Genomic DNA, 14,146 nt, shown 5'->3' with positions numbered 1-14,146 from the left:
CAGATAAAAGTACATTCTAATGAAATACATATACACAAATATTAGAACACGAAACATACGCAACTGTGATACAATAATAGAACGAATTTAGTATCTAGTTAGAATTTGTTGGTTAGTTTGTGACAGGAAGTACGCAGTCTTTTGTAACTAGATCTAGGTTTTTTTCTGGATCAATGTTACCGATTATATATAACCAGAAAAGGCGCGAACAAATTCAATTTTTTTTTTTTTTTTAGAAAATAGAATCTCTAATCTTCAATCTGCAGTTTTATAAAAATATTTCTCTTGTTATTAACAATGAAAAAATGAATAAACTGAAAAGAAAAAGAAAACATGTTCTTCTAATAAAGTTAATAATTCTATATTTGAATAGTATGAAAAATTGTTGTATAAAATTGTAGATGATTCATGATTTTTTATGATTGAGAAATTGCTATAATTATATATATATAATGTATGTATATGTATATGTATATGTATATGTATATGTATATATATATATATATCAGTGGGTTTTATTATTCACACACATTTTGCCCTCAAAATATATATGTATAGAATACAATTGTATAGAGAATGATAACGTAATCACATTACAAAGAGACCGAAGGGAGAATCTTTATACTTTATATTCTAATAAATTCATAAAATTTTCACACATAAAGAGATAATTTATATATATATATATATATATATGTGTAGGATATATGTGCATCTACTTCTTATAAAAAAATTCTTTCTCACAAGAGATTTCGTTATAAGATATTAAAGATTAATATTGTTTAATCAACTATGAAAATAAGATGTTTATCTTCTAAAAATTTTTGCAATATCACTGTATTGAGTAAATGAGTAACCATTATTACTCATTTACAGTAATAAGTAGACAGAAATTCTAAATTCTGGCATTAAAAAAAAAAAAAAAGCGTGCTACGCAACTTATTATGAAAATTATATAGTAGGACAGTACTAAAATTCAAAGTTATGTAAAGTTGGGAATAAACGAGTACTCATTTGCCGTTATATGTCTAAAGAAAATCGTGAAGATTGCAGCAACCATATATGCATATATATATATATGTTTGATTTAATAATAACAATCCTCGTCATCTTCGTCCATTGCAAAGTCGCTACCAACTCCGGAATCTGGTATATAGAGGGGACTGCAAAGTAAAATGAACAAAATGCGTTAAGCAGGGTTAAAATAGAAAATTCCTCTTCTTTTAAAAAAGAGTACACTTACTTTATTGCTCTGCAAGTGAAAACTACGATACGTTTTAGCTTTTTGTTGTGAAACAGGTAATTAAAAGACCATAGACATCCATCTTCCCCAAATGGATCTGACGCAAAGTCTGGATTATAACTGTAAAAATATTCTATCATTGTAAATATATTCTTCCATCTTCTATTTAATTTGCATGTTCTATATAATTAATTTTATACATTCTAATTTTGTATCGTAGAGATAACAATTTGATAATGGCTCATAGGAATGCATAGTCTGTACATTTCATTTTGTGCACAGCAAAGCAATCGTCGAATGTTTACCTGTAGATATCACATTCCTTCAACGATATCTCTTCGTCAATAGCAGTCCAAAGAGCTTCGTGCAAATCGCGATAATGATCGTTCGCGGTTGCGCTGAGATGACTTTGTACCGCGTTTTTTACACACTGTAAGTTCGGTTCTTTGCTGAACTCTTCGCTTTTGGCATCCGAGAAATCGTAGTCCTGATTAAAAGTTGAATTTAGCGTAGTGGTCAAGTAAAATAATGTCCTTCTATTGATGGTATCGCACAGCGCAATCGCCCCCTCTTCGTCGCCGGAGACACTACGACTGTTAAAGAAACATGTATTAATTTAAGTCAATATCACCTTGTGATTCAACGCACATTGTGGTTTTATCAAAAAGTAAACATAGGCAAGAATGTGAGACAGTTAGTATCGACTGAACAAAACTTACAATGGGAAAATTTATGATTTCAGGCAAATTATCTTGAAAATACCTCAAGTATCCCTGAGCTGGAGAGGTTCCTAAAAATGTCTGCGGCGGTGATAAAGCTTGCAAATCGTGCGGCGTGACTCCCTCTTCCGAGTTGAATCGTTTGTACATCTGTTTATCATTGCCTGCCATTTTACAAGAATAACTCTCGATCCTGCAGTGATAACAAAAAATTGCATGTAAACAGTATCAAGATTGATTCGAGATAAGAGTCTTGCAGCGTTTATCTCACCTTGCAATTATCTTACTATCCCCAGTCTCGATGGACAAGGCACTGTTTAAAGCTTCGAAACGCGTATTCTCTAGCAGCTTCATGATGACAATAATCGCGACTGCTCTGATTATACAAAACAACTGAGCCTCGAGCTGGAAATTGTATTTAATTCTCCTTGACCAGATCACCTGCCTTACAATGTTGACATTCCGTGATCCTAAGAGACTCTGTCGTTGCTCGCTGTCCAAGCGAATCTTGATCAATTTTCTCAGATTTTCTTATCAGCCAAGTCGTTCAGTATAAACGAAATGTCAAAAAACTTCTTCGACTTCGAAGACTTATCAAGTCGTTGGGCATCTCTTTTATGTATATGAAGATTCCTTTCCTCTTCGAGTGTACGAGATTAATCGTCGACGTAGTGATCTTCCCGGCTTGTTTACTGTACTTGCACATTACAGATAGCTAATCAAGGAGTTGGGGAAAAGTGATAGAGTTCTAGAACGGACTCTAAACGTACGACAAGGGTTCCCCCGAGGAACCGTCAGTCCTCGTACACTTTGCACTACGTGACAGAAAGAGAGACAGAGACAGAGAAAAAGAGAGAGAGAGAGAGAGAGAGAGAGAGAGAGAGAGACAGAGAGAAAGACGGAATATACGAAGGTGAAACAAGAAGGACAACGCGATGAATCCACCGAGAGACAAAGGCGCTTTGCCTCTTTCTCCAATTCTCTCCTCGATTCGAATTATCGTCTTTCTGGCGAGAAAGTCGCACAAAACACGCACACACAGAGCTACCTGGAACGACGAGCGATTTATGCTCCGAGAGAGGCGTGAATTCTCCTTCAACGCGAGAGAACTTTATGCGTAGCGTCCGCTACTGACGAAAACAATCCATAATTACGGACATTGTTGTCACTGTTGACGTAGTATCACGGTCACTGTCCAGATCAATTTCCAATACGCGCCCTGTACCTATATATTTTCAAGTTTCCTTAAACTCGTCCCGCACTCGACCTTAGTCGCCCGCGAGCTTGACACCAGTTTACCAACTAATTGCGACTCGATGTCACACTCGACGCTTCACGCTTTTACTGCGCAAGTAAACGCAACGTATATGTATGCATTCACACATACACGTATATATATATATATATATATATATATATATGTACGCAACAGCTGTGTGCGTGTCACGTATACACATATATGTGACAGAAATAGCGTCGCTGGAGCGCAAGACCTTATCGTTACCTCCCTCTCTCTCTCTCGCGATGTGAAACGTGTAGCCAATCACGTTACGTCAGTGCACGCATGTGTGCGTGACGCTCGTGACGCGACGCGCTCGCGCGCGCGCGCGCGCGTACGCACTTGAGTATGTGCGAGGCCGTGACCAGTGTTTCTCTCATCCGAAAAGAGAAATATTTATGTATGACGTCTCGGGGCTTCGCGTTTAAAATGAGACAGCTGTATTTTCAGACTTTATATGGAGAGGAAGAAACGAAGCCACGAAAAGTAAAATAAATTTATTTAGCTAGCGAGGTTTTTTTTTTGTTTTTTTTCTCTCTCTCTACATATTTAATGCAATTTTAAATTGATAGAAGCAAATATTATATATAGATATATATATATATGCGCATAAATTTAGAAAGAGAGAAAAAAAGAGGAAGAGAGAGAGAGAGAGAGAGAGAGAGAGACAAAGCGTGGATATAAAAAAGTAATAATAAACAACATGATAACAATTGGAGATATTTTTTTCAAGGTTTCTTCCTCAGATTATTTTGAAATATTTTTATATTTATATATATATATATATATATATGTATACATTCATGCGTATGTCGTTGTTTTTGTATTGCAGAGCTATATAGGCGCGTTTAATTCAACTGCGGCGCGCGCGTCAGACTGTTTTGGCCCAGGCTAACCTCGACGCAGGATGGTGAGGGAAATGACAAAAGTTTGATGTTAAAATGTCTAAACGAAATAGCAACTATGTGGTTACGGAGCACCGTGATTTACAGGTGAGTCGAGAAAGCGAGAGGATCCGCTGCTAGAAATAATAATAGAGCGCTATTATTTATTATCCACACACACGTGGAAAAAAGAAAATGTGTTTATCTGTTGATTTTCTTTTTTCGTTACACTTAGGCGAACACCATGGCTGTGGACGCGACCGGCAATTATGTTTTGTTAGCCGGGTAAGTGACTGGTATTGCGCTGTTTAAAATTAGCGCGATAAATAATGTTCCTCAACTACTGTATTCTAAATAAATTAATACCTCAAACTGTAGAAAAATTGCGTTGCAAATATATTACAAGACTATGTTGTATATTGTCTACTGTAGACGCAGATACTTGGCGATAAAACATTTGGATGAGGATGTGAATGCGGTGAAAAAGTTTCAGCGACAGAGCAAATACGAGGTTGGCTCTGCCGAATGGAATCCATCTGATTTAAATTGTCACTTGTGCGCCATTTCTGTAAGATATTATGAATCTCTTTTATATAAATGTTGATTTATATCACCAACAGAAGCTATATTGTTTGAGAGAGACGGTAAAAATATTTATTTTATTTTAGAGCAACACACGAATTGAAATATTGAATTTTAATGGAGCAGGAGGATATGAATTGCAAACCATGCAAAGCCTGAAAGCGCACACTCGTGTGGTTAGCGATCTAAATTGGCATCCCAATCAACCAGATATCATTGCCTCTTGTAGTATTGACACTTTTATACATATCTGGGACATACGTGATCAAAGAAAGCCATCTTTGTCTTTGTCTGCAGTTGGTAAGATGAGGGATTAAAGTATACTAAAATCCTTTCACCAACAAAAAAATAAACATTTTTGTATTTTCGCTACAGTGGGATCGTCTCAAGTTCGTTGGAATCCACTATCACCGCATACTTTAGCCACAGCACACGACGGAGATGTCAAGATATGGGATCAACGGAAAGCAACAAGTCCCGTGCGATATATAACAGCCCATTTATACAAAGTATGCAACTCTGTGACATTTATAATTATATGTTATACTTATTATATGTCAAATAATTTTTGTGAGAAAGTATAAAAAAATCAAAGTGATTTTAGATACACGGTTTAGATTGGTGTCCCTTTCAACAAAATCAATTGGCAACATCAAGTCAAGATTGCACCGTCAAGATTTTCGACATTATCAATCCGCGCAAAGCCGAGAGTATCTTGACAACGAATTCTCCCGTGTGGAGAGCGAGATATACAGTAAGAACACATGCTGAATACAGACTGTTTATTGTAACTCTTTTACATATAATATCTATATAATACTCATGATACTCAATGAACTTTTACAGCCTTTCGGGGAAGGTTTAGTGACAATAGTGGTACCACAATTACGTCGAGGAGAAAACAGTCTTTTGCTATGGAACACGTCGAGACTTAATGCACCAATATATACATTTGTAGGCCATACGGATGTGGTGCTCGAATTTCAATGGCGACATTTGAAATTAGGTATTATAATTGAATTATGTGCTAAAAATTATTCACAATATAAAATTAAATATTCATATTATAAAAATTATTTAAAAAATTATAAAAGGATAAAATATGTACATTATTGCAATTCTTTTTTCATTTGTTTATAGAAAATAGTGATTTCGAACTTATTACATGGTCCAAGGATCAGTGTTTAAGGATATTTAAAATTAATCCATTTATAAAAAAAGTAAGAATATATCCTCTTTATACAATTTTGTGAATTATAAAAATTGCAGATAATAATGGCGTCTTTTTCGTCATTTTCAGTTATGCAATAACGGTATGGATGATGGTTTGTCAGTCTACAGTCAATATTCCGAGGAAAATAATCTAAGTATATATATATATATATGAAATATTGTCAAGATATGTCATGAGATTTTTACGATAAAATTTTAATGCGATGGATATTATTATAGGAACTCTGCAATCCGTTCAAGAATTGCAGCTTAATACTTCTCAAAGTGAACCTGAGATAAATTACATAACGACTAAAGTGAACGAGCCTGTGCCGCAATCTGAAACGATCAATTTTCCAGACAAGAAAGTCTCGTCTCCCACTCAACCAAAGAGTTTGCAACAGGAGTTTTCCCTAATAAATATGAATATACCAAATGTAGAGGTAACTCGGAAGATTACACAAGATATAAATTGATGAAACGACTAACACGACTAACGCAACTTGATTTTTCATTCCAGCTAAATGTAATGGACGCGCAAGAGAGAACTTGCACCATAACCGCATGTACAAAAAACTACAATGTGATATTAAAAATAAATTTTCCCGAAAATTATCCGTATAGCGCGCAGCCTACCTTTCAATTTTGTCCCGGCACATCGATCGATAGCACGATGATGAACAAATTGCTGAAGGTTCTCACGCAAACCGCTCAGCATCGCGTCAGGAAGAACAGATCATGTTTGGAACCATGTCTTCGGCAGCTAAATATAACTTTAGAACAAGTAAGCAAGTTTTGTATTGTTTATCCAATTAACATAGTAATCGAATAAAAATATTGATCTTTGTCACCGTGTTTGCGTGCAGATGTGCAAAAAGGACGAAGATGAGAGTAGTCATTTGGCGTATCACATGCAGGATAATAGCAATTTTCTAAGCTCGCCCAATATCTGTGCGAATTATCAGGATTCTTATATACCGTTTCCTAGAACATCTGGCGCCAAGTTTTCCTGCGTAGGTGTGTATATTGCTCGATATTGTTTCTTGATGTTTGACTTGACGTGCTTTTCCGATTTTAAATAGGTATCCTCGTTTGTTTCGGCCGTCCCTCGTACACGAGAAGATCATTGATGAAACCGGGAGATGCAACACCCAGAGCTCTATCTGCCTTGGATAACAGTATGGGAAATGGCGAATCTTTTATGCATATGTACCGAAGTTCTTACGTGCCGACCAACGACAATATGTCTATCAGCTCATACTATTTCCAAGATCGGGTAAGGCATATATGAATAGATAAAAATAAGAGTGATATAAATAGAAACTATAAAATTATGAAATGGCAATATTGGTTCTTATCGGTCATAAGTATGAGATCTCTAATAGAAATCTAATAATAAAATTTCTTGTTACACATTTACGTATGCTATTAATTAAAAAAAGATCTTAAATTTACTTGTACAAAGTTTTATTTTACACAAATTTGTATGTTTCTTGAGTAAATTTTGACAACTTGTAATCATAATAATAATAATTATTATTTATGCCACTTTTACTTGAAGCAAGTTGCACATGTTATTATAACATATAGATTATATGTATAATTATAATTCTAACATCAACAGAAAGATCTCCGACGTGGATTGCATGGAACGGGCAGAATGCACGATCGCTCGTACTTTAAAAATTATCACCCGATGGTTATGATATATGACATATCATCGTTATTTTTCGTTAATAAAGAACTCGCCGAAAAATACACGTGAGTGTGATGGTTATACATAACGTTCAAAAGTGGCGAAATGTTTTAAAAATCTATGAGAATATTTTATTCTTCTCTTTATAGAATTAATACTGCTGATATTCCTGCTATGTGCCAGTATAACGCGAATGTGGCTGCTACGCTGGAACGATCTGATTTAGTTCAAACTTGGTGTTTAGCTGGTTTAATTATTTCACAGCCTTCCAACACTGAGCACAATTCTTGTCAATCGAGTCAATCTTCTGATATCGACGCTCCATGGCCTTTACATCCATGGGGTCAACATTTAATCCATTCTCTGTAAGTAACTCGTTAGATATTTCATTATTATTCAAATTTTATGCGCATATATATATATAATTTTTTTTTTAATAGATTAACATTTTTTTTTTAATTAAAATAGATATAAAAGTCGAAGGATAAAGATTTTAAAAAGATTTATTTAAAAAGCACTTTACATTACTGTATACATATATCTTTCTGTAGAAATGCAATCTTAATCGATCTTAGTCGAGCAATTAACTGATATATCAATTATTTTATATTTCTGTTCAGAATACAACATTATGCTAACCAGTCTGATGTTCAAATGGCTGGTATGTTAAGCTGTGCACTTAGCTATCGATCAGAGAATACGGATGCCATACAAACCAGGCTGACTAGTAAATCCGTAAACGTCAGTGTAAGTATGTAAATTCGTGTGAACGAGCAAAAGTGTGCTATGTGTTGACAATTTTTTTTTAATATGGACCAGCACTAACATTCTGCAAAGTTAAGGGGAAAATTATGTATATATGTTTAGCACTCACATCTTTGTCTTCTGTTCGGCATATGCGTTCTTCATGCATTTAATATGTTGGGAGACACCTTTTTATGTACAGCACGTGTCTCTTTCTTCCGATGCATGAGGGAATACATGGTGTTTTATGTCATTTGTTTTGATACACAAAAATACGACAGTATGGTATACTTACATATTTGTGATCATAAACAAAATATTAGTGAAAATCTTAGGAAGCACATGCAATGAATAAAATTTTAATTTGAGGTAGTTTTGCATTATACATGTAATAAATATGAATTATACTATACTGACCTATCTTTCATGTCATCTATAATTATACATATATCATAGCTAACGATATATGTTACGTTTTGTTATAGAGGCTTTCCACAGGAAAATGGTGGTTAAAGGTAAGATCTTTGAATTCAGTTCATAAAAGAAAGTGTACTGGTTCTTAGGACTCTCTATTGTACGATATCTTACGTACACCTCTGAGCATCGGACTGGAAAGCGTCACTATACCACATATGCAGATTTGCTCGCTGCGCCTGATTAAAATCTGGATGCATACAAATCTTTATACACTTGTATGGGTATAATTGATGAGGAAAAATAAAACAAATTAACATGCCTATCGCTTGTAGCAAATCGCAATTGGTGGTTAAACAATGTGTGCTGTTTGCTATGATTAATTATGCACATATTTCATATATATCTACGAGAGCTCACACATATGTTATTCATTAATGATAATCAATCATGGAGGATTTATATTATAAATATTAATTAACGTTAATATAAATAATCTACACATAAATTGCGAACCTGTTTTATTTGATTTTACTTTGTAGCCTGGCGGTTCACCTTATCACACGATTCATCTGGCAGATACCACGATGGAGGGATGGAATTTTCAGAATCTTCAGAAGCAACACCGGTCCAACTCGTGGTCGGAGTCACTTGATGATTTGAAGACGATTCAAGACACATTTGGAGACCCGGCGAAAAATATTAAGTAAGTTATATAAAACCAGATGATACAAATTAAATCTTCTTTAGACTTTATTATTTTGTTCTTCTATATGTTTTAGTTTTTAATGTAACCGAATATATATCTTGTTTGTAGATTGCTCGACGAGAAATATACGGCACTATACGACGGTTACAAGAAATCATATGCTGAAGCATTACACAGATGGGAGTTATTGGATGGCCGGGCGCAGGTATTGAAACATTTAAGTGCATCCCCGTTCGATGTGCAGAAGGGCGTCGAGTTGCAGAACGAGTGTCGGCTCTGCAGTAAAATTAGTCAAGGTCCACAGTGTGCGAACTGCAAGGGACTGAGCTTTCAATGTATCGTATGCCACGTTACAGTCAAAGGTTCGTACCAATTCTAACAAATAATAATTACTTTCTGTAAGCACGTAAAATTTAAAATAAAATTAAAGATTTCGTCCAAAAATCTAGGTGCGAGTAACTTCTGCATGTTTTGCGGCCATGGTGGACATATCGAGCATTTAGCTGCGTGGTTTACTAAAGAGACGGTATGCCCTACGGGTTGCGGCTGTCATTGCCTGCAGGAGAACTCTATGCTATTTAAAATATAGGTAACGTAGATGAAATTGTACATAATCAAGATCTGTGATAGTTATTGTTACAAAAACAGAATACATTTTTCTTTTATTCTACATGTATCAATATACTTTTTAAAGTGACAGTTACGCGATCAAGAAATAAAAAATCAAAATAATTTTTAACTCCAATTAAAAATTAACAAATTGATTTTATCAGACAAAATTGTTACAAAGAGACAAGAGAGCTTTAATGCGTTAATCAATCACTGTATAAAATCGGTGTTGATCTCAATTTTGTAAAAAATCAATTGTATGAAATTATAACAAGAACAATTTATTATAAGATGATTTATTGCAAGTCTTCTCGTAAGTTTCGGCTAATATCGGTAATGATCAGGTTTATAAGGTCCTTCCATAGATACATCTAGATATTTGGCTTGTTCTGGCGTTAGAGTTGTCAACTTTACGCCCAGATGTTCCAGATGCAATGTCGCGACTTCCTCGTCCAGCTTCTTCGGCAACATGTGCACGCCGATCGAATACTGGTCCGATTTTGTCCAGAGTTCGATCTGCGCGAGCACTTGATTTGTGAACGAGTTGCTCATGACGAAGCTCGGATGACCCATCGCGCATCCCAAATTTACCAAACGGCCTTCCGCGAGTAGTATAAGATGTCTGAAATATGAACGATTTGATTCAATTAATTATTAGAGGATAAAATTCGTTTATGTTTTATTTCACAATCTTACACACATAATACTTACCTGCCATTCTCTAAGCGGTATCTGTCCACTTGTGGTTTTATATTGATCTTTTCTGCAGCGTTATTTTCTAACCACGTGACATCGATCTCGCAATCGAAGTGTCCTATGTTGCACACGATGGCGTCATTCGGCATATTCACAAAGTGTCGACCCACTATAATATCCTTACATCCTGTAGTGGTCACGTATATCTGGCCTTTCGTAGACGCCTCGTCCATTGTCGTCACCTGAGAATTATGACAATGAGACTGTGACAATGATACTTGATTGATGATTTCGAAAATTGCGTTAATTGAAGAAAACTTTATTTATAAATTTATTTAAATTTACTTAATGGCTCGAATTGAGATTTTCAGTTTTATATTTATACATAATTTTGAAAAACTCACAATTTGTGACATAGAGGGAAGGGAGGATGCGCAATAAATAGTCGAAACGCGAATTTGATATAATTTTATCGATCATTCGAATCTTTCTTACCTCGTATCCTTCCATAGCTGCTTGAAGCGCGTTGATTGGATCGATTTCAGTGATAATAACGCGACCTCCGAAAGCTCTGAGACTTTGCGCGCATCCTTTGCCGACATCTCCATATCCGGCCACCACGCATACCTTGCCGGCGATCATGATGTCGGTAGCTCTCTTGATGCCGTCTATTAATGATTCTCTACATCCATATAAGTTGTCGAATTTGCTCTGTCAAAAATATAAGATCTATTTAGTAATAAAGTTGATTCTATTGTGTTGTTATTTATATATATTATTCATTTTATCTTTATTAATTTAGTAGATTTTTGAAAAATATTTTATCTTCTGGTTTAATAATGAAAAACTGTTAACACGTCTATCACATATTGCATCACAATTATTTTAAGTGAAAACATATTTGTAATTCCTTATCTATTTCGTCACTATTTTGTCATATTACATTACACAATCATATTTATTATCTCAACTGACACTTGTTTATTATCTTAATTGATGAGTGTGACGACTATTTCTAATTTATATCTAATCGCTTCCGCATATTGATAGAGCAAATCATTCACAAATTTGCTTATTCATAGTCTTGCACAAACCTTCGTAACAGAGTCATTGACGTTAATCGCCGGCACTTTGAGCATACCCTCCTTCATCATGCGATAAAGATTGTGCACTCCGGTGGTGGTCTCCTCGGATATGCCACGACATTCCTCGAGGTACTGTGGATACTTTGTATGCACGAGGTTGGTCAGATCACCACCATCATCGAGAATCAGATTGAGTGGTTTGCCATCGTGGAAGACGAGAGTCTGTTCTATGCACCAGATATATTCTTCGTCGGTTTCGCCTTTCCAGGCATATACAGGTACTCCGGTTTTCGCTATGGCTGCCGCCGCATGATCCTGAGTGCTGAATATATTACAGGACGACCATTGCACCTACGATACAAGGATAATTTTATTAAAATTTAATTCCCAAATATTAGATTCTTAGGCGGATGAATTTCTAGATATGTTACTTTTGTAGGAAAATTTGCTCAGTTTCTTCTTTGTATAAATATGAGCTGTGACTTATTCTTGTTTGTGAAGAGACACAATAAGTTCAAAAAGATTTAAATAATTGTAACATTATTGAATTCTTTTGTAAATATTCTCACTTTTACAGGAATGGACCAAAAGACTTTTTGAAATGCAAGAGATCTTTTTTTATTCTAATATCTATTTTGCATTATATCTATATCTACTTTATTATAAAATGACACAAGGTTATCTATTCTATTAGCAATTCTGTTTAGATTCTATAAAACCAAATACCACACAGTCATCTTGTCGGTGACATCATGTCTAGTTTTATCTACTCTAGAAAAATATATAACTAATTATCAGAAATTTTTTTGCCATTAATTATGATGTAGATATTATGTGTTATATGCAGAAGAATTATTATGTATGCAAATTAATTTATTACGATGTTTCCTTAGAATGATAGTTCATATTTTCAGTGTTCACCTCTGCACCAAGTTCTACTAGAGTCTCAATCAGCACCGCAGTTTGTACAGTCATGTGAAGACAGCCGGCAATCCGCGCACCCTTCAACACCTTTGACGGTCCATATTTTTTCCTGATCGCCATTAGTCCTGGCATCTCATTCTCCGCCAAAGTGATCTCCTTGCGACCCCATTCCGCCAAGGTCAGGTCGGCTGTCAATAATTGAAAGATTTATTTCAAATAAGTCGGAAAATTTTTTTCGATGAGATATTAGAATGAAAAGAGTTGTGTCTTATATATAATTATATGTAATCTGTAATTAATTATATAATATCATACGAAATGATATATGATAGGTAACTATAAAAAAGTAATTTAAGAAGAAACAATTATTAGAAAATGGAGAATTAAAAAGTAGCATTCTAAGATATACACAAAGTAGTGTGCATAAAGAATTTAAAAAATTATTTTACTATTAATTACACATTACTATCAAACTCTTAACTCATTGTTATGTATATTTTATATAATTATATTAAAATTATCGTATTATTCTATTATATAGAAATTTTCGAAGGTATTGACAAAAACTTGATGTAATACTCCACAAGTAGTAAGCTGACGATTCAAGTACTTTACACATTTTTTTTTTAAAGATTTTATCCTTTACGGCAATGATACATATATTTTAATATATTATTTTCAAGTCCATGATACACACATGGAATGTGACATCTCGATGTCTCGGAAAGGCAAGTACTTTGCGAGCACGTGTTTATTATACATTTGCGTTACTCTCGAACTTCTCGAAATTTTCGCGTCATTTATTTATTAATTACTTACCAACTTTATACGCGGGCTTGGACATGGTACCTTGATGTAGTACGTTCGATTCGGCGACTGTGAGGCGAGAGAACACGAATACCGCGTGTCCGATAACCTACTACACTCCGAGATAAAGCTCGTCGACCACGTGATCGCCTCTCGCCGGCGCGGCGCGATCACGTGATCGATTAATTCCGAGTTTCGCCGGCGCGGCGCGCGACGCGGTCACGTGGTAGGAATTTGAATTTGCCGCCGTTCAGTTTTCGTCGCGGTCTTTACTAGTGAAAGTGCGCGGGTTGTCGCGGTCGGAGGAGGAGAGGAAAAATACGGGTCACAGGTATGCTTGTACAATTATTCGTGTATATAATAATTAATATCAACATTACTATTAACGTTGAATGTTATCAGCCGTATTTTGTCGCATATTCGCGATTAAATCCCGATTCTCGCGACGGACGCGCAGATCGGTAAGACAGCCATATTTAGAAAGAGACAAGCGATTAAGATATCGCTCATTAGAAAGAGATAATCGATTGAGATGCAATTAAA

At 35.2% G+C, this 14,146-nt stretch overlaps 3 protein-coding genes across 4 annotated transcripts; 1 reads left to right on the top strand and 2 right to left on the bottom strand.

Moving 5' to 3' along the window:
* Nucleotides 1-336: 336 nt before the first annotated feature.
* Maf1 (repressor of RNA polymerase III transcription Maf1) lies at nt 337-3,323 on the bottom strand. Its single transcript, XM_072906697.1, has 5 exons — nt 2,234-3,323; nt 2,006-2,155; nt 1,549-1,836; nt 1,244-1,363; nt 337-1,163 (listed from the first exon to the last, which is right to left on the bottom strand). The coding sequence occupies exons 1-5, from the start codon at nt 2,314-2,316 to the stop codon at nt 1,088-1,090; spliced, it is 717 nt and encodes a 238-aa protein (XP_072762798.1). The 5' UTR covers nt 2,317-3,323; the 3' UTR covers nt 337-1,087.
* Nucleotides 3,324-3,592: 269 nt separating this feature from the next.
* Nucleotides 3,593-10,152, top strand: Wdr59 (WD repeat domain 59). Of its 2 annotated transcripts, XM_072906676.1 has the most exons (21): nt 3,593-3,727; nt 4,074-4,233; nt 4,361-4,410; nt 4,558-4,693; nt 4,794-5,007; nt 5,083-5,216; nt 5,312-5,461; nt 5,554-5,713; nt 5,848-5,927; nt 6,008-6,074; nt 6,160-6,362; nt 6,440-6,703; nt 6,786-6,936; nt 7,002-7,195; nt 7,544-7,680; nt 7,765-7,980; nt 8,236-8,362; nt 8,845-8,874; nt 9,316-9,479; nt 9,591-9,844; nt 9,932-10,152. In XM_072906676.1, exons 2-21 carry the CDS (start codon nt 4,183-4,185, stop codon nt 10,069-10,071), a joined length of 2,922 nt encoding a protein of 973 aa, XP_072762777.1. In that variant the 5' UTR covers nt 3,593-3,727; nt 4,074-4,182; the 3' UTR covers nt 10,072-10,152. The 2 variants fall into 2 exon arrangements, with proteins under 2 accessions (XP_072762777.1, XP_072762778.1); XM_072906677.1 differs by lacking the exon at nt 8,845-8,874.
* A 219-nt stretch (nt 10,153-10,371) lies between these two features.
* On the bottom strand, nt 10,372-13,772 carry Ahcy (adenosylhomocysteinase). The gene is made up of 6 exons (XM_072906682.1): nt 13,616-13,772; nt 12,794-12,984; nt 11,882-12,223; nt 11,283-11,498; nt 10,803-11,029; nt 10,372-10,713 (listed from the first exon to the last, which is right to left on the bottom strand). The coding sequence occupies exons 1-6, from the start codon at nt 13,638-13,640 to the stop codon at nt 10,416-10,418; spliced, it is 1,299 nt and encodes a 432-aa protein (XP_072762783.1). The 5' UTR covers nt 13,641-13,772; the 3' UTR covers nt 10,372-10,415.
* Between the last annotated feature and the right edge of the window lie 374 nt (nt 13,773-14,146).

The sequence above is a fragment of the Anoplolepis gracilipes genome, chromosome 14, assembly GCF_047496725.1.
Source record: "Anoplolepis gracilipes chromosome 14, ASM4749672v1, whole genome shotgun sequence".
In the NCBI taxonomy this organism is placed as follows: domain Eukaryota; kingdom Metazoa; phylum Arthropoda; class Insecta; order Hymenoptera; family Formicidae; genus Anoplolepis; species Anoplolepis gracilipes.
Note: the sequence above shows the minus strand (reverse complement) of the source record. Positions and strands in the feature narration are given on the sequence as shown.

Coding starts and splice junctions, on each gene's coding strand:
- Ahcy (XM_072906682.1), bottom strand. CDS start 13,640: ATGTCCAAGCCCGCGTATAAAGTTG. Junction 12,985..13,615: donor CAAGCCCGCGTATAAAGTTG/GTAAGTAATTAA, acceptor AATTATTGACAG/CCGACCTGACCTTGGCGGAA. Junction 10,714..10,802: donor TACCGCTTAGAGAATGGCAG/GTAAGTATTATG, acceptor TTCATATTTCAG/ACATCTTATACTACTCGCGG.
- Maf1 (XM_072906697.1), bottom strand. CDS start 2,316: ATGAAGCTGCTAGAGAATACGCGTTTCGAAGCTTTAAACAGTGCCTTG. Junction 2,156..2,233: donor GATAGTAAGATAATTGCAAG/GTGAGATAAACG, acceptor TTATCACTGCAG/GATCGAGAGTTATTCTTGTA. Junction 1,164..1,243: donor TTCACTTGCAGAGCAATAAA/GTAAGTGTACTC, acceptor TTTACTTTGCAG/TCCCCTCTATATACCAGATT.
- Wdr59 (XM_072906676.1), top strand. CDS start 4,183: ATGTCTAAACGAAATAGCAACTATGTGGTTACGGAGCACCGTGATTTA. Junction 5,008..5,082: donor TTTGTCTTTGTCTGCAGTTG/GTAAGATGAGGG, acceptor TTTTCGCTACAG/TGGGATCGTCTCAAGTTCGT. Junction 7,981..8,235: donor CAACATTTAATCCATTCTCT/GTAAGTAACTCG, acceptor ATTTCTGTTCAG/AATACAACATTATGCTAACC.